Source organism: Anas acuta, chromosome Z (assembly GCF_963932015.1).
Source record: "Anas acuta chromosome Z, bAnaAcu1.1, whole genome shotgun sequence".
In the NCBI taxonomy this organism is placed as follows: domain Eukaryota; kingdom Metazoa; phylum Chordata; class Aves; order Anseriformes; family Anatidae; genus Anas; species Anas acuta.
This window is the reverse complement of record NC_089017.1, coordinates 20807437-20827602: the sequence shown is the minus strand read 5'-3', so window position 1 is coordinate 20827602 and position 20166 is coordinate 20807437. Positions and strand designations below refer to the sequence as shown.

At 38.4% G+C, this 20166-nt stretch overlaps 1 protein-coding gene and 1 long non-coding RNA gene across 3 annotated transcripts in view; one reads left to right on the top strand and one right to left on the bottom strand.

Moving 5' to 3' along the window:
- Positions 1 to 5132: 5132 nt before the first annotated feature.
- Positions 5133 to 15289, top strand: F2R (coagulation factor II thrombin receptor). Its single transcript, XM_068667611.1, has 2 exons — positions 5133 to 5373; positions 12290 to 15289. Exons 1-2 carry the CDS (start codon positions 5277 to 5279, stop codon positions 13483 to 13485), a joined length of 1293 nt encoding a protein of 430 aa, XP_068523712.1. The 5' UTR covers positions 5133 to 5276; the 3' UTR covers positions 13486 to 15289.
- A 133-nt stretch (positions 15290 to 15422) lies between these two features.
- Positions 15423 to 20166, bottom strand: part of LOC137848476 (uncharacterized) — a 25628-nt gene continuing 20884 nt past the window's right edge. The window contains exons 2-3 of one of the 2 annotated variants that reach the window (XR_011091374.1): positions 17938 to 18573; positions 15423 to 17519 (exon numbers count right to left, since the gene is read on the bottom strand). This is a non-coding gene — a long non-coding RNA (uncharacterized lncRNA). Of the gene's footprint in view, positions 18574 to 20166 lie in introns of both variants that reach the window. The other variant, XR_011091373.1, reaches the window with a different exon arrangement.

Genomic DNA, 20166 nt, shown 5'->3' with positions numbered 1-20166 from the left:
CCACTGCCTCTGAGAAAAGTCACTCCTAGATGTGTTGCTTTGTGTGACATACTTGACACACCTAGTTCCTGCTCAGTTCTAATGTGAGCAGAACCTTCCTAGCTGCACCTTATGAAAGCTTGTTGGTAATGACATGTATGAAAGGTACAGTCTGTATACCAGATCTCATCTTTTCCAGCCGTTTCTTGATATTCCTGCTCTCCTGGTACACATCAAAGAAAAACTTCCACTTAAATTTCTTTGAACTCCTTCAGAAGCTTTCTTCTTAATTAGCTGGTTCAGTTTAGGACCTTGTCACTGAACAAATAATGAACCCTGCCAAACAAGGCTGACCATAATGGTTCTACCTAAATATAAGATTGACAGGTAGTACTGGTACTATGTAATTGGGCTAAGTAATTCTGTACCCACCAGTTACTGTCATATACAGGTGATATCTACTAGAAAGTAGAAAATTGTTTTTTTGGAGGTTACTGTGAGCTGCGATTTAGGGACTCCAATTATGCATGGTTAGATATGCGTTGATGAAACCAGTTTCATTCATGAAATAGTCTTGTGGACAGACTCGCCTTGCTGGTGACAAAAAATTAGGAAAAAAACAGCATAGCTGAATAGTGTTTTTACTCAGCTGTTCTCAGTATAGGAGGAACTGAGTCTTTCCTTGAAAGACCTGTCCATCAATTAAGTTCGTTTTCCTAGACAGTGCAAGTGAAATTATAATAGTCAATAGTCATTGTCTGTTAAACTTAGAGTTTGCATTTTTCTGACATACCATTTTTAGAGTTGACTAAGAGCGCTTTGCAATTAACTTGATTTAATTTGGCACTTACTCATTCTGACGGATTTCTGAAGCTCCAAAACAATCCACAAGATTGTGGAATGAATAACATCTATCTTATTTGACCAAGCAGAGAGAAATACTATCACAAGTGATTGCTCTGTTCTGTTTTACTTGGTGCCTATCTGCAGACCTTTGTTAGTGCTTTTTTAAAAGCAAGCAAGAACAACTAAACAAACTTCCCTCTAATAGCAAATCCAAAGAGCAACAGTCACATCTGACATCAAACAGTTCATAACTACTTAGACAACACAACCCTCTTCCCAGACCTGGAGGACTGGTTTTGCCTCTGAAATATGGTTCTAACCTCACCCTTTTAGAGCAGTAATACAAACCCAGGCATGCACCAGGGCAGTGTGGTAGCTCCTGAACAGAACGATGGCTTCTTTCCCATTGATATAACAATGCATTCAGATGGTTCCAGGCTTTCTTGGTAGACCTGTGGTGTTTTATAGGAATGAAGTTTTGTACTGTGATATGCTCCTGAGGGGAAAAAAAAAATAAATAAATAAACAAACAAACAACAAAAAAAAAAATGCTGAAAAAGATGCAAGAAATTGAATGTAAAAGTGTTACAAGTTTTAGAAATTGTGAACTCTTCACCTCCATTACAATTAGCTTATCCAGACAAAGTATAGCATATCCTGTAGCATAATTACAGGACTAAAACAAACAAACAAACAATAAATAAATAAATAAATAAATTTGGCTCCTGTATGCAAACAGAAAATCTAAAAATAGTTATTGTTTTTTTTTTTATTATTCACTTTCCATATCTATAGTAAGCCAATTTATAAGGATACAAAGGACATAGCTCTGTGACTGTTCCTTATAACTGAAAGGAAAAGGAAGGTTATCATTGTAGGTATGATGTGAGTTTCCCTTCACATATTTCACAGATTTGGCAGGCAGTGGCTTATGCCTCAAAAACTGGCCTACTGGTAAAGGCTTCTGGAATCTAATTAACAAAAAATGTGTATTTTCTCTGGGGTCTGGTAAAATATTTAGAAAAACTTATTTATGTTGTGGTATAACCTTGCAGACAGCTAAGTTACACACAGCTTTTACCTCTCCACCCTCGTGGTATGGAGGAGAGAACTGAAAAAGCTAAAAATGTAAAAAGTCATTGATTGAGATGAAGTTTGATAAATGATAATAATAATAACAAAAGAAAAAAAGTCATGCAAGACACAATTGCTCACCACCAGCTGGTTAATGTCTAGCCGATACCCGATTTGGTGCCCCACAGCCATGCCCTGGCCAACTCCCCCATTCCTACTGCCCAGCATGATGTCATGTGGTAAGGGACACCCCTCTGGCCCCCTAGGGCCAGCTGTTCTAGCTGTGTCCTCTCACAGCTCCTTGTGCACCCCCAGCCTCCTTGCTGGTAGGGCAGCGTGAGAAGCTGAGAGAAGTCCTGGGCTTTGTGTGAGTGCTCTGCAGCAACTAAGACATCAGTGTGTTATCACCACTATTTTCATCAAAAATCCAAAGCACAACATCATGCCAGCTACTAAGAAGAAATTTAACCCTATCCTAGCCAAAATGAGGACATTTTAAGACTCAAATTGGAGGTTAAAGAAAAAATAAATAAATATTATGTCTTTGCAGATAGTTCCTTTAACAATACTTGTTCCCAGCTTATGACTAAAGGTTAACTCTATTGCACAGTGTTCCAGAACCTGATCTTGTTTCCAGATGCCTATCTCTTCATAACACTCAGAAGCTGATCCAACTCATATACCTTCAGGATACTAAATGTAAGTATTCATAGACATTTCTTGGACATGCCTCCAGTTGTGTAGCATGGGACCACATAGGTGATTGAAATGTTTGAAAAAAGAAAAAAAAAAAAAAAAAAAAAAAAAAAAACCAGATTTTGTCAGCTCCACCCTATCAATTTTTCCTCCTGTCCTCCTGTACATGACCAAATTCTTGAACCAGACATCAGATTTTTCATTTTCTTTTATCTTAAAGAACATCTCAAAAACACTTAGGAGGATGTTTTTTGTGAGAAAGGCATCATATAATACTGATTCCCAAAGGTGGAAGAAACATGTTAAAAACATTCTTCCAGAACTGAAATGCTTGCTCATTTTCACATTCAAGTGCATGTCAGAGTAATTTGGTATATAATGAATGTTGGGGAAATCAGGTGTAATGCTTCTTTATCAAACTAAATTGTTCAAAGGATGTAAGTTTTCACAACTTGTTGATCTAGCCCCACGACCAACCTTAATGTCAACTCTCAAATCTCCAGCTTGAACTCTTAGCAAGATGTTTCCTGTTGCATTTCTCACTAAGACAGAGCTCTTAAAATGCTGTCATATCTGAGACTGGAAATGGGTTCATGGCATGTTTTTACTATATATGGTGTGTTAAGAGTTAGTTCCTCATTTGCTTCAATTTTTTTTTCAAGGCAGTCTACATTTAGGTCACAGATGTCACTTTGCTGCGCCTATTTACATAGATTAAAATGCGTTTGAGTCTGTATAAATACACACTATAAACATGGAGTGCCTCTAATGGAAAGCACCTTCAGAGAACTCCCTTTCTGTTTTCACAGTGTGTTTAAATATCATTCAGTACAGCAAATCCTGTCAGTTTTTCTCAACCTGTGGAAGAACAGATTGATGCTTTAAAATTGCATATGCAGTATAGCAGCTTTAAAAAGAAAAAAAAAAAAAGTTTTCACTTCAATGGCAAAATGAGTTTCTCCACACAAATATCCCCACAAATATTCTATAACTTATTTTCTCTTCTCTCTTGAAGGCTTATCTCTCAGCTATAGCTTCCTTAAGGAAACCGCAGCATAAAAGATAAATTCAGCTCACAAGGAGTTTCTGCTTATGCATATGCTAAACAAATAGTGTTGGGCAGAAAAACCACTGCTGTTACATCGCATTTGGGTATGCTTATAAAGCTGCAAGACCATGGAAATGTCCAAGAATAGTGCTTCTCTCTCTTCCTAAATAGATTAAAATAAATAATCTGTAATTAAAATATTTTCTAAATTGATAAAAAGAAACAATTCAGTATAAGGTATTCTCTGTGGTTCCCTGGTTTGTTCAGGGATGACAGAGTTTGTCTTGCATGTTTCTCACTAAATTGCAAGGTCTTCTTACCCACCTGAGGAAAGGCCAGCCCACAGTAAAACTAATACTCATTACTTCTCCTTGGTCTGTGCAATCCAGAGTCAACCTTAATGTTGCCACAACATGGAGGAATGGCTAGAATTGTGAGACAAACATAGAGCAAGCAAGGATTAGGACTGGAATTTGCTGCGAACCAGTACTTGCTCTCAGGAATACTTTATTTTCTACAGCTATTACTCTCAGTTAAAGAGTACAGGCCAGCATTTCTGCAACAGCTCAGCTTCGTGTATCTGACCAACTACTAAACACAGCTTGCCTCCCATCCTGTCTGTATTGCGATAAACTGAATATATATACACTTCAGGATGGGGCAGCACACTCTAGCAAATGACGGAGCATCTATTTGTAAAGCTTTTGATTGCATTATGCACCTAAGGCTTACAATGCACTAAACTTCCAGCACAATAAGTATTTTCATCACCATCACCACCAAGAACAACAACAACAGAAGAGCCTAAATAATAGCTGCAAAGTTATTTTCCTCTGTAGTTTTGATTAGGTTTCAGCTCAAGCAGTTTCTCATTCATGCAACTTAGGAAGGACAGAGCAAAGCTTTCTTATCCAAGACGTATGCCGTTGAGCTCAGGAGTGGCAGCACTTCGTGCGCATCCTTGGAATAAGAACAAAATAAATAAATTAATAAATAAATAAATGAAAACAAAAAAATAAAAACAACGGAAAACAGACACAAGAACCTCAGAGGTGAGTAGCACATCTCCTTTCAGGTTGGCCAGTGCTTTTAAGGCAGTGAGGTTAGCGAGCCCAGGCAGTGGAAGATGAGCTGTTGGTTATTGTATTGAAGACTGATTTCTGCTCGAAGGAGCATCTCCTCCCTATCACTAAGACTGCAGCTACTTCAACCTCCTATGCTACTGCGGGGTCCTAGCGACTGGAATCACGCGCACAAAACTCAGCAAACTCCTCTCCTTAAACTCTGACCCATTTTGGGGGGGGATTATCCTTTGTCTGGCACTTCCTGCCGCCGCACCGCGCCCAAGCCCCTGGCGCCTTCCCCCTTCCCTGAGCCCAGCTAGCGCCGAAGAGGCGCGGGCAGGCAAGCACCCACCGCCCATCCCCGTCCCCATCCCCATCCCCGTCCCCATCCCCATCCCCGTCCCCGTCCCCGTCCCCATCCCCATCCCCATCCCCGTGCCCGTCCCCGCCCCGCCCCGGCTCGGTGGAGCCGCCCCTCCCGGCCCTCCCTCGCCGCCCCCGGCGCGCCAGGGACGCACGGCCAGGAGCTGGGGAGGGACGGACGGACGGACGGACGGAGGGACGGAGGGATGCAGCCGGCGGCGGCCATGGGGCTGCCCGCGCTGCTCTACGCCCTGGCCGTGCTCAGCTGCCCGCTCTCGCCGCCGCTCGCCGCGGCGCAGGCCGGTGAGTGGCCCCGACGGGGGATGCCCGGGGGGGTCCTGAGCCTCGGGATGGGGCAGGGGGATACCGGGAGTGGGCTCCGGTCCGGCCGGAGCAGAGGGAAATAAATGAATTTCCCGCTGGCGGAGGGAAATAAGCGGCGTGTGCCCGCGGGTAGCCGGGGCAACGGGGTTCTGCTTTCTGGTTTTAATTAGCGTTGGCTTCCTTCGGCCGTTCACTGCGCTGCGCCCGGTTTGTTCTCACAGCCGCGAGAGCAGGCTAGCACATGTCAGGCTGGGTAGAGCGGTGTCAGCCTGTTGTTCGGCGAGAGAACTGCTTTGTTTATCTACCTGGGTAAAAGGCAGTGCCATGGATCCAAAATACACAGGTTTCGGAGTGACACCGTGCCGCAGGTGAGGTGATTAAAGATGAAGAAGGATTTATAATTGTCCCATGGCTGAAGAGAGGACCTAGCAATAGCAGATTATGGTGGAAAGAAGAGACGAGGTTGGCGAGATGTACTGTTGGGTCTCATGAAAAGAATGGCACTGCCTTTTGTTAACAACTTCAGGAGATAGACTGCCTGCCAAATATGTGGCAGCAACAAAGACTGGAAGATCTGCTAACACAAAACAGTTCATAATACGCACCCTAATTAGATGACTTTCCTCTTTGTTTAATTAGATACAGAACGAATGACAACATGTGTGCTGTACGCGGTGAAGCGTTGGATCTGTCTAGCTCTGAACTTGTCTGACAGTGCAGGTGCTCAGGGGAGGAATGTAAGAAAAGTGTGTTTAGCCTCACAGTTTCTAGTAAACGTGCAATGATATTAAGGGCTAGATCATGCAATTAGAGATAGCAACATTTTTATTTTGTGTAAAATTCTGTTTAGTGTTTCTTTCAATCCTGTAAAACCCTGCTAAAAAATCAGAATTTCACCTCTTGAGATACCCGCTGGGAAGTCTCAGTGCAAGCTCAAAGTACAGAAAAGGGCCGATAAGAGGAACAGAGTGTCTGTCAGCTAAGGGAAAATTTTAAGTGTCGTGTTCTTTGACTACTAAAATAAAGGCTGAGAGAGGACAGAGCTAGTGTGTGTAATTATGCTGGGAGGGAAATGTCAGAGAGGGGAAAATTTCAGCTAAACAACTTTTTGTCATAAGGACAAGGGGGAAGAAAAGAGGCCACAACCGTGTTCATATCGAAAGTTGAAAGGAAGTGTCCTTATTATAAAAAAATAAATAAAAAAATAACAAAAAAAAAAAAAAAAAAAACAATGGGGAGAAATGTATGCGTGGGAGGTAATTATGAACTAAATTATGAACTATAGAAATTATTGTTGGAAAAAGATCGTACTCTTCAACGCTCTTCTTCCAGTTTATAGAAACATCCAAGCTGGTTTTCCTGTCTTTTACAATTGTAATATTCATTGAAGCGTACCCAGACTTACACTATTTAATTGCTGCTTCCTTAGGAAACAATGAACAACATACTTACTGTATTACATCACTAACAGTAAGAAAAGAAAAATTCAAACAAGTTATTTCATGCGCAGTAGAACTAATAAAGCCCAGCCATCTATCTGCATGTCCTCTGATCCCCTTTCACTCTCTCCCACAGCAATAATGTCCTTTCCCTGCTGTCCAACGTAACCTTCCCTATTTTAACCACAATGCTCTTAATTCCCACTGCATGTGCATTGCTGCATCCCTAGGCCAGCTATTCTCTTGCACCTGTGGCTTCTCTCCCACTTCCTACTTGATCCCTCAATAGCCACAGTTCTCACTATATTGGCCTCTGCTGGTCCTGTGGGCAAGTGAAAAACAACAACAACAACAAATATTTGCAGTGGCTTGGTGCTGGGTGCTTGCTCCTAAGCTCACGGGGTGCTGCCTCACAAAGGCTGGGCACGCCAAGGTAGCTGGCTGAGGTCTGAAGTTGCCTGGACTTGCCTGTGTTGGGACACTGACAGCTGGATAAAGAGACAGATGCTACTATTGCTTGAAGCCAGCAGGCATGGTGAAAGCTGTTGAGAAAGGAAAGCAAAAAGGAGCAGACATCTGTTGGCAAGAAAATGAGACTTCATAAAAATGTGTGAAAATTGTTACTGCATTACTCATGTACTACAATAATGAACTCTGCATGAATGGAGATATGTGTTAAAGAACATTTTAAAAAGAAAACATGGTGTTTATTGTTACAAAAGGAAATAATTATCACCTGTCCTACAAGACTGTAGCTTACCTTACTTATAAACATCTGGCTTGCATTTATCATTCTGTCTTTCAGTACCTAATTTTTGGGCCACTATAAATTTAGACTGTAGATGAGCATCCATGCAGATTATACAAAGGGAAGATAAGAGGAACAGACTTCATGTTGTAAGCCAGTGGTGCAGCACTACAATCCATAATGCCCAGAAATCAGTATTTATAGTTGTCCGGTGGCACACAGAGAGTATCTTTAACTGTCTTGAGTCAGAGTCTAATGTGTTTAGTTTTGCACCTCATTAAAAAACAGACGAACAAAAAAAAAAAAGTATTTTGTGAGGTAAAGATGAACACTGCGGATTTGTAACTATCTAAGTTTATGGGTTTATAGAAATACTTCAAAATTTTCTTCTGGTGCTCAAGAGATGTGGAGTGCTGTTTAAGATTGTCTGAAGCTGTTATGTTTTGCTCTCTACTTTTCCTTTCACAAAACAGCACACACAGTAACCCCTTGCATATGAAAACATACATGAAATTACAAAATAGCTCTTTGTGAAACACAGCACCATCTTTCAGGGCAAGCAGAATATGTGTATGCTAACCAGGAGATCAACAGTATTTGGTACTAGATGGAAAATAGAACACAATGGATTGTTAAAATCAGTCACAAACTTTATACAGTTTGTGCACTTTCTATCTTTCTATATCATTTCTGCATGTCCTTGTTGAATAATCAGTGCAAAAGCAGTAAAAGAAAACTTCAGGAAATTTGAGTATTGTACTGATTTTGCTTAATTTTTGTCTTTTGAAGTCCTTATAAGAAGCAAAGGGAAGAGCGTAGTGTACACTACATAGTGTAGTGTCCTGACTGCACACCATGAGGATAAAACTCCAATGCTTTATCCTGTTTGTTCTTAGTTAAGCCAGAGCTCTTTCTATAGTACAAGTACTTTGATGCAGCTATTAACTCTGTTAGATCAGCAGTGAGAATACCATTAATCATATAAATAATAATCCACAAGTTTTGGGCTCTTCCCAAAGGAATGGGTGATAGCGTAGCAGAAGCAGGATGCCCGAGCATTTATGATTGTTATGCTATCAAAGCTTTACTTCTGTTTTCCGGACAGATTATTTCTATGATTAAAAATGTCTTAGGCTTTAGTCAAGTATATTTTAGAGACATACTCCATTGCATCTTTAAAACAGCTCAAAAAGAACACCTGGCGCATTCTGGTATTCATACAGAAAATCTTTTCTGTAGAGCTACTGTAGAGCTTTGATGTATTATCAGAGCTTATAGATAGAGTCTGTTTCCTATTACAGTGTTTTGTTTTTTTAAATAATAAGACATAATTAAGTCATTCACTCTTACATGTATAAATCTCTGATCACTGCCTTTCTCAAATAAACACTGACACAAAAGGAATCCAGAACCCCAGGGCACTTACTGTCTTGCTTTCCATTTTATAAAGCATGAGTGCACTGTTGGTTTTTCTAATAATGTACAAACATTGGGTCACACAAACATATAAACATCTTTGCAAAGGAAAAGAACTGATATCTGGCTATAAATAATTTAATTACAATTTAGTTTCGTTAAGAAAGTTTTGATTCATGTTATCTGTATTAGAGAGCAGCAGAGAGAAACAGCAAGATTGAGGGCTCATCCTATTTTCCCGTACAGCTGACTTTCAAGTAGTTGCTCATGTCATCTAAGTTCAAGATGAAGATGTGGACTGAGCACAGTACACGACATGGAGATGTTGTTCAAGGTTGAGGTAAACTCTGAATTTAGAAAGCCATTGCTTGTGTGAAGAACATGTAGTTTGGCTAAGTTGAAGTATTATTCTGTAGAATTTTAACTCAATTAAAAATATTTATGCTTGCCCTGAGTTATTCTAATAGCATTCTACTTTTAGGAAATCTTGATAATGGAGTAATGTGGACTGTAAATACTTCCATCTAAAACTCATCTTGTAAAGTAATTAGCTCCAAGATTTCAGTATATAATTAAAATTATCAGCAATGTTTAAGTAACTACAAGGAATAGCTTATTCAAAGGCTTGTGGTTGATATACAGAACGTCTGTCAATCATCATTTTTCTTCTCTAACTTATTTTGGTAGTGTTCTAATGAGTCACTGACGAGAAATGGGTCAGGTTACTGGCAAGAGTTTTCACGATAAGTAACTTAACCCCCAGCCATTACGGGTCTGTGGTTCCACCTCGTTTGCTTGCTAGTCCTCAAAAAGAGAGACACAGCAGCACTTCTGAGGCTTCACAGCAACACTGCTAACTACAGTTAGGCAGCATAGGTGAAAACCTTCAAAGTTCAGGGTTATGAGAGATGCTTGTTAGAAGCACCTCAGTTCCCACATCATGCAGAGGTGATCTTGGTAATATAATTCCTGTCTCTAAACACAGCTCTACCCTGCTTCTCACCAGGCTCATTTACACCTGTGCTTCCTCAAAATGTGCCTAGCTCACATGAAACCACGTCACCTCTTCATTGTTCTTCAGTGACAGAGGAACCAGAAAGAAGCATAGAACTCTGGGGACTATGATTGTCATTAAATTCCGTCTTCAAAAATTTTTTATTTTATAAAAAACAATTGAAGAAATTTATATTCATAGCATATGAAGTCTTGAATTCATAAAACAAGTGTGTACTGGAAATATCAGAAGTAAAATTCAAGTTCTTTCATCACTCTTAGTGATGTCTATAAGCTTTACCATGAAGACTTGCCTGTGGCAGAAGAAATCTCTTTCTTTTTTTTTTTTCATTCAAATATAATTATGATCCTCTCATAAGAGGTGAATACCAATCGTATCAGTTGTGACAGGTTTTTACTGCGATAATCATTAAGTAATGGAAATCACCTAATTATTCAATGTTAGCTACATGCTGAAGTTAGAGATGTGAATTTATGCTGTATCTGAACTGCTAAATTAAGAGCTGACTGAGCCATCTAATCACTTGCACTAAAATTTTAAAGTAATGTTAAAGATTGAGGTTCCATAGTTCTGCTTTTTGTTAATGTTCTCGTTTGGAATGAAGAACAGATCCTTGTATAACTTTGTGTAGTGCCATTCTGTACAAACACTGCGTGCTGAATCCCACATACATCTGTCACACTTGTGTTTTGGTATACTTATCAAATAGTTCCTACTTCAGTCTACATAAACAAGCTCCCAGACTTGAATTCTTATCCAGCAGCCTTTTTCTGTCCTGTAGAGAATGCACTCAAATAACTGTATATAAAAACACATCACAAACATGTCCCCTTGTTTGTCCTCTCCTACCTCAGAATGCTGCCATGATACAGCATGATATCTGCAGCACAGCAGTTTAAAAAAATAAAAAATGCCCAAATCCCTCTGTCTCTGCTTTCATCCTCTCCCACATTCAAGCCTGGATTTTACTAACATTTAGGCTGGGCAAGGCTCCTCTCACAGCCCTTCGCACAAAGGTTGGTAGTTGGCTGCTTAAAGCTGCAGTCATTCCTTTCTTTGCCATCTGCCTCCTTAGGATGCTTTTGTTCTCATCTGCATTAAAAAAAAAAAAAAAAAAGGATTGAATTGCTATAGAACTATAGAACAAATAATTGCTTCTGAAGAATAGATAGATGAATCATGCCCAAGTACTTTTGGCTCACTGATTTAGGCTTACACAGCTTAATTTTTGTTTAGTAGTCTAGTAGTCTGGGATTTAACAAGTGATCAGGTGCATAGCTGAGTAGATGAATGGTTACTTCGTAGTAGTAACTCCATCAGTTCTGCCTGCTCATAATATGTTTGAAATAACCTTCACATAACTACAATAAGCTGAAAAAGGTGTTCTTCCAGAATAAGTGTTCATATGTTTGCTTTGTTTGTTTTTACATACATATGCCCTTAACACACCTGCAAAAGTTTGTAATTCTCACTGCCTTAACTTAATCTGTCCACATTCAAAAGGCAGGGATGCTGTGTCCTGACACATCTTCTCAGTTGTAGTCAGTGAACCATGCTGCAGAAAACATCACTGTAGAGGCAATATCTGTGGCACGTCTCAGAAGTGCAGGAAGGGCATGCTGGATGCATGCTGACCTCGATGCACACTGTAGCATACAATAAGTAGAACTGGGAAAGTGTTTCAGTGGAATCTGTGGCTACCTGTTCAATCCAAGCAGGAGGGTGATTCATGTCAGCCATGAAAACTGTGAAGACTTCTGCCATTGGTCTTTATGTTCATCTGGCCATCAGGAGACCACAGAAATATCTCAGAAACTTGGTATTTTAATCACACTTTCACTTTTTGTTACTTTGGTAATGTGTACTTACGTGTATAAATACCAACATTTATGCCAGCACCTCAATTCTAATAAACTTTATGAAGCATCTGACAAAGAAAATTTATGGGTGGCAAATTTACAATTGTATTTGTGTTAAAGTAGCCTACAGAGAATATAGACTAGATTGGTTCCTTAAGCACAGATAGAGTTTGGTCCCTATCATAAAGAGCTTAGAATTTGAGTGGAGTTAAAGGGGAAAGTATTACTCAAACTGTAACAGGGGCTAAAACAAAATGGATGGACCAAAATCTGTGAGCCATCCACATTTTGAATAAAGTATTAACTGTATTATTTTGTGTTGTCGATATTATTTTAGCTTTCTTTTTCAAAAGATGTTTTCAGTCCCCCGTAGTATGAAATATCTGCTTTTTAATCTTTATACTGTCTTTTCTTTCAGCCTCTAGATCCAACAGCAGTAGTCCAAGGGCCAGAACTTTTCTGATACCTGACCGTGGTGAGCCTATACCTATAGAAGACATTGAAAGCAGTGCTGAAAATGAGTCAGAATTTCCAACAGGTTTCACCAACCAGACCAGATCACCTCCACGTGAACAACGAACTGTGTCAGTGGAAACAGCAGGATACCTCACTAGTCCATGGCTGACCCGTTTTGTTCCTTCAGTTTACACCTTAGTGATTGTGCTGAGCCTCCCTCTGAACGTTACATCCATATTCGTGTTCCTGAAAAAAATGAAAATCGAAAAGCCTGCTGTAATATACATGCTGAATTTGGCCCTTGCAGATGTGCTGTTTGTAAGTGTGCTTCCCTTTAAGATTGCTTATCATTTCTCTGGAAACAACTGGTTATTTGGACCTCAAATGTGCCGCTTCGTCACTGCTGCTTTCTACTGCAACATGTACTGTTCAATAATGCTTATGACAAGCATAAGCTTTGATCGCTTCTTAGCAGTGGTGTACCCCATGCAGGCCCTTGGCTGGCGTACATTAACACGTGCCACAGTGATTTGTTTCATCATATGGCTTGTAGCAATAACTGGGGTTATTCCTTTTCTCATCAGAGAGCAAACTATGGAAATAACCAACTTAAATATAACAACCTGTCATGATGTGCTACGGGAATCCGAACTTCACAAGTACTACTTTAACTTTTTCTCCATCTTCTCTACTGTATTCTTTATAGTGCCATTTATAATAACTACCATCTGTTACGTGTGTATCATTCGGTGTTTGAGTTCTTCTAATATTGTTGCAAAACAAAATAAGAAGACACGTGCATTGCTTTTGTGTGTGGCAGTTTTTTCTGTTTTCATTATTTGTTTTGGACCAACAAATATCCTCTTATTAATTCATTATATCAGTTATTCATATGACAACAGTTTAGAGTATCTGTACTTTGCCTATCTCCTGTGTGTTTGTATCAGTAGTGTTAGCTGTTGCATCGATCCCCTTGTTTACTACTATGCTTCTTCTCAGTATCAGAGACAACTTTTCAGCCTCATCAGTTCTAAAGGGACTAAAGATGCTAACAGTAGTAACAGCAGTGGCCAGTCAATGTCTACCAATAGCAGAAGGGGTACCTGCTCTACTAATGTAAATAACAGTGTCTACAGCAAATTACTAGCAATACAGTGAAATAATGTCTTACATATGTTTAATTTTTATACAGTTTCAGACAAAAAAAAAGACTGCACTATATCCAAGTTTTTGCTTATACCAAGTTGTACAATACATAGATCTATGGTTTTCCTTACAATAATGCACAATCCAAATTATAACATAGTACATGTGTATGTATATGTATATATATAGTATATGTAAATAGATTAATGTAGAGGGAAAAAATAATTTCTTTATAATAGCTGTTGAGTGTTTTGAAAATAAACATCCTTTCTTTTTCAGACAAACGCTTTATGTAGTTCAATTTATTGTGGGGGGTTTATGAAATCCCATTTTAGGATTTTAAACTATCAGATAGATTAAATTCCTACTCATGGAATTAGTCATCTAACTATAATTTTATGAATAAAGTGAAAATAGCTTTTCAGGCAGATTTTTTCCTCTTTGTATTTATCTCTAAAATAATCCACAAATGTAATTTTTTAGCATTATTTTGCAACATAGGCCCATGTACTCAAAACAGTATATATACTATAGATATTCAAAATAGTCTATATGGTGTCAGGAATTTGAACAAATGAAAAACAGCTATTGTTGAAATTTGTCAGAGAAAATCATTCACAGCAGCTATAACTGGCTTTTCTTTCAATATTCATACCATTAGTATATGCAAAGTGTCTTGGTTAGAATGGCAGTATCTTCAGAACTAAATTCCACAGTATATCAATGTTGAATGGCACTACAGAAAATATATTGAAAAAGCATTATTCATCATCTTGCTATGCAGTTTGTAAATATGTGCTTTCTTGCACATGATTAGTCATCGTGCACATGATTAGGACTTGGAAGTATTATTTATGTCCACCAAGTCTGGATGTTTTTTTTTACATTTTTGATTATGTCCTCTTTAACTAAAATGGCTTTCATACGGAGGTAAATAGCTAACTTCATTCTCTGTTGCATTCTTTTCCTAAAAAGACAGTGAAGTTAAATAACAGGAAATTGGTTTTAGAAATAAATTTGGAGGTAAAAGGACCTTACATGAAGATGGAACCCAATTGAAGTTGGAGTTTGGTTAATATATGGTTTGCCATGGGAATCTGCCAAGACCAACAGCAAGGCATAAATGCCATCTTTTTTTTCATCACAAGTGATAAACCTAATCTTTCTGAAGATTCTGTGAAAGTGAGAAACCTCCTTGTTATCATGATCTCTTGTCATTTTTTATCCATTCCTTAACAGACTTAAACATAATTAAATGCTGAATTACCAGACACTGTAATTCTTTGTTCTCAACTATTTGCTACTTTCTGAATAAGTATAGGAGGAACTAAAAATATATGTTTGTATAATTTGTAAGGCTAAAAAAAACACAAATGTTTATATGACACACTCAGATGCATTCACATTTTGTTTAACATTGTATTAGCAGGTTTTTATGTTTTGTTTACTTCTGTTTTCAGCAGAAAAAGTAAGTTCATCTTAAAACTATGGTTAAACAGCTTCCTGCTTCCAGAAAAATTATGCCTGTGCTTCCTGTAGCTAAAAGCTCAGGGACTGTTTTTTCAGATCTATCAGGTAATTGGGAGTTGTTTCAATGTAATGAAATTTTGTTTCATGATAGTGGTTTATTTTCAGGTAGCTTAAAGAGACTGTGTAGTCAGCCTTGGAAGGGACAGTATTACAAACTAGGAGGGAAGGTACTTAATGTATTAGATTTTTGTATTATAAACTTAAGTAAAATATGTAAATATTTGCCTGTTCTGTTCATTTCTTGTTATGTATTCCTATCTTAACCAAATAAATTAGTCTCTATTTATTCAAAGTATAATTCTGTTGCTTTAAACTGCTTTGGACCTGTAACACTAAACTTGCAAGCCTCTGGAAGTTTGTTGGGCTCCCTGCACTGTTAAAAAAATTGCTGTTCCAGCCACAGACACAGCACTCAAGACTCACAAAATCGTGCTTTTTACTTGAGACATATTAAGGATGGAAGAAAGCATAACCAGTACAGGGGATGTCTGTATTTTCCTCAGTGCCATAATATATTTTTTTTATAGATATATAGCATGCTGTTAAACCCACAGAGTTACTCAGCCACTTGTGACTCTGGGAAGTCAAATTGTTCATACTAAGCCCCCTGAAACCTTCTGTTCCAGTCTGAATCTGGGTCTTGTATTTCTGTGCAAACTGACACAGCACTAGCCTGATGTCACAGAAAACCAGTGTCCATGTTTTTACATATAAAGTTTCACAGCAAGAACAACACAAAAATGGGTAAGTACAAGTCAGCTGGTGAAACATTTATCCAAAACAAATAATTTAAATGTCTTTGACTGAATTTTTAAGGACAATATTTTGCAGCATTATGCAACTTCAATTGCTTGCATGCAAATACCAAAAAAAGAAAACGAAATCCATAAAAGGCTGTTAATATGAAACCCTTAAATGAAAACACTTTACAAATCAAATAGATCTCTTGACTTCTTAGTAATGAGATAAAGTGCTGATAGTTGCCTTTGAAAAGTATTTTTATGTTGTCTAAGCATGTCTGAAAACACTACCACTCCATGTGCATACGTATCCCACACATATTGATCCTCTGCAAGTGCTTCAGCAAGCCTACAAATACATACCTCTGCTACGTATTTAGATGTGATTAACAAGTCAATTCCTGCACTGCATAATACTTGCTATAAGTAAAACAAATACCAAGTAAAGTAAATACCATCTTTTCACAGCAAATGAGGCATTCATAATTTTTCCTTCTTTAATGCTCACAGAGCTGGTGTCACACCTCTGCTGGCTAAAGGGTCTGTCAGCCTGGTACAATGGCAAAAATAGTAAACTGCTCCTGCAGAGCCCACCCACACCAAAAATTAGAAAACTACTACATAACTGCAGGACTCTTATGCCAATACATTGACAGCTGAAATCTTACTGAATGTGCCATTTCTGTGCAACCAACTTTGTAGTCAGGAAGTGCTGCACTTCTCAGTGTCTGCTTTTGCAGCTGCATTTTATGGCAAGAGAGAAAAGACCTGCTCTTGCAGCAGTGGTTTATTGAACCAATCTCAGGCACAAACAACATTTGAAATGAGGTTAGAACTACTGAGGGTAGGATGAAGCAATGTGGTAGCTATTCAAGGAAGGTATTACTGACATGATCAAGCTAACAGGTAAAGCTAACCACCTCTTCATGTTTAACGTGTTTAATGCACCCTCTCACTACCAGCTCGGAAAGAAAAAAAACTTTTCAGAGGGAAGGAGTGAAAACTTGACTATAATGATAATAAATGAAATCTATCAGTGTTTACATGCTGTTTTGCTTGTGCCCTCTCCTCCTTCTTCTTCTTTTTTTTTTTTTTTCACTAGGTGAGGATTAATCATTTTGCATATGCAGGAAGCAAACTTGTCCCAAGTGGTATTTAGAGGTGAGGAGGTGTGAGACATAAAAAAAAAAAAAAACCTTACTAATGTTGCCAATATGACAGATCCATGTTTTAGTAATATTGGCTGGAGGTGTGGGGAGGTAAGATTTGCAATTGGCATGTTTTCTGTCGGCAAAACATCTCATATAGCTTCTGTCACTGAAGTAACTGCTTTCACAGGGAGACAGCTTGCTTGATCTAGCAAGGCAACAATTTTATAGGGATTGATGCGTTAACACATTACCTTTATCTGTTAATCCCAAGCATGCACCTGCCATTACAACCTGCTACTTGCAGCTAGACTGCAGAAAAATATGGACTGCTGTCCGCTAGCTCTGTTCCCCACATAATTATTTTAATCCAGTCCAGAAACATGAGCGTGACTGTAAGACATATGTGACATTTCGATACAGGCTGCTGTCACTGGATGTTGTCTTGTGATGGGATCCAGAGACAGAAAGATTCAGAGGCAGTATATCACCAGCTACATCTCTGCCAGAGAGATCTCTGACATCTGGGGGAGGAGAGAGATGATCCAGGCGTGATATTTAAATAAATTGCTTGCTAATGCTTCTTCTTAAATCATTTCATCTTTTTTGATTTGATCGCAGTTTGATCCTGAAAAATGTTGAGTAAATAAAAAAATATGAATGGGATCTACCATTCAGTTAAAACTCATGACCCATATAAACGTCTTTGCATAATGTTTTGCATTTTGCAAGTGCTAGAAGTTGTTTAGTAATAGCTAGTAGAGCTGAAGAAGTGAACAGAAATAACATGCTATAATCCAAGTCAACACTAGAGAGCATTAAAATGATTAGGCACAGCTGTCGCAATTTGGCTTGCTGAGGTGGAGATCATTAGTAACTGGATCTGAACATGCTGAGCTGTGAAAAACTGAACAGCTCTCTGTAGAAAAATATGTGGATTTGGACACATGAAAAAGTATTGGAAATATCTTGGAAAAGTGGGTAACTTTTTTAAAACAGATCTTGTATAAAGGTTCAGGAACATTTGGAGGAATCATTTTTCTTACCTTTGTGCTTCTAATATCCCTGTCATACTGAAGCGCCACAATCAAGCCTCTCTCTTCAAAAGCAAAGCCTGGAATTTCAACTTTGAGGCTACTCTCCAACACATTGCACACAGCAGTGTACTTCTATGCAGGTCAGAGAAGTCAAACATAATATTTGAGAGACTTTCATTGATTGATTCAATTTCACAGATTTTCATTGTTGGCATTATGTACCAAGTCAACACACAAACGTAATGCCAACAATGAAAATCTGGCTTGGTGTTTTATCACCAAAATGAAGCACATTACATTGAAATAAATTCATGTCTATCCCATTGTAAGTCTAGAGAATTCACCATCATTGACATTCTTTGTTCATTATGGGGTCTTGCACTGGGAATTTGGTGTCTCATTTTTGGTTTTTGTTTGTTTTGTCTTTTGCTGTACCATTATGTACTGGAGGCAGCAATTCTTGGAAACTTTTCTGTATTTTTTCATCCTCCTGAATGGGTCAGCATGTGCCCACAGGGACTGGGCACAGAGTTCTCCCTGGTCATTGTCCTGCATGGCTTGCAGCCTGCTCATGGTGGCTTGCCATATTTTTCCCTTTGATTCAGCTGGTGATGCCAGTCAGTCACTGCTTCTTCCCTCAAGAGCCTGAAAACAGAAAGGAGAAATAATCAAATCGACTATCAGAACCAGACTTTCTATAATTATTAGCTCTATTAACTCCTCATAGTGTTCTAGAGTAAATCAGCAGCAGCAATGAGAAGCAGATTGGGATCCTAAAACCAAACCTTTCAAAAGGTTTGAAAGGTTTTTCAGAAGACAATTAAGTCCATTCATCCAGTTTATACTTCAGCAGGTGTGGAGCCTCCCTTTGGTGCTGTACTCCTGTAGGATGGGGACATGGTCATGTATCCACTAGGGAGATGATGCTGCTGAGCACATGCCATGGGAGTCTTGCTTCCTTTCAGACAGCACAACACTTATTCGGAAACAGGCATCCAGATCTGGAGGATGTGTTTTGTCATGACCACTTCCTGCTGTACTGTTCTGTTTACTGATATTTTCCTAAGGACTGATCATTTCTCATCCAAGACATACACCACACAGTCCTCACCATTCGCATGCAAAGTGCCCTGGGGATTTGGAGATTTGCACTATCACATGGACATTACTATCAGCCAGAGTTAACTTAGCACAGCTTATATGTATCTCACTGATTCAAACATCTTTCCTCCAATATTCCTCTTCTATTTTCTATTTTACAGCTATCAATTTTACTGCTTGTTCCAACCTTTCATCACTCATTTTATTGTTGCAAATCTGAATAAAAAATGATTTTATTTTTGTTTGTTTGTTTGTTTCAGCAATCTTGTGGGTTTGTAAAGTGATACAACTCATATCTAACAAGTTTTTCCAGGAATCATAAAATGCAGGAAATTTGTTAAGTTCAAATATCCTGCCAGCTAGCTTGAATGGAGTAATTGCACATCATGTATGTGGATAAAACCTTACAGCTGCATAAACCACATTGTACTACAAACCCGATTCTGGGGAGAGAATAACAAAGAGAGGGGGAAAGAAAATGCAATTATTTAGGCTTTTATACTGTTTTATGAGTGGGTAATAAATCTCACTCCTGCAGAATAGTATTTTAAATGTATTTCTAAATACTTTATTGTGTGATTCTGTTATAGGCCACATCATGAATAAACTATGTATGATATCTCTGCAAATTGTGTAATTCCTTAAAAAAAAAAATATAATTTTTTTGTCTCCACCTTTGCTGACTTTGAGAAATACATGTAATTCTACGTAGAAAAAAATACAATAAATCCGATTAGCTGATGCTACATCTATAGAACAAAATACCTGTGGAAATGCAAATTATGCCAAAGAATTTTGTTTTCTGTCATTCAATCACAAGCTAGGGGTGACCAAGGAAACAGTACTCCTTCCAATAACAATGCTTATTTATATTTACGGAAGCTCTGAAATTCATCTTAGGTCTCCTACTTTCCTTTATCATTTTTTCTTCTTTCTCTTTGCATATTATCTTTAGAAAAATCTTTTGAAAGGAGGGATCTAGTATGTTTAACTTAGTATACAACATGCTATTCGTAATTTTGCCATGAATTATACAGATGTTTTTCTTTCAATGGTTAAATTTGAATATTTCTAGGCCTCTTATATCTCTGTACCAGAGATAAAGAGTTTTGTTGTGGAAAATTAATTCAAAGTTAA

Bases quoted from the DNA above. Each gene is read 5' to 3' on its own strand.
- F2R (XM_068667611.1), top strand. From the start codon at position 5,277: ATGCAGCCGGCGGCGGCCATGGGGCTGCCCGCGCTGCTCTACGCCCTG. The intron at 5,374-12,289 runs GTGAGTGGCCCC...CTTTTCTTTCAG, and splicing joins GCTCGCCGCGGCGCAGGCCG to CCTCTAGATCCAACAGCAGT.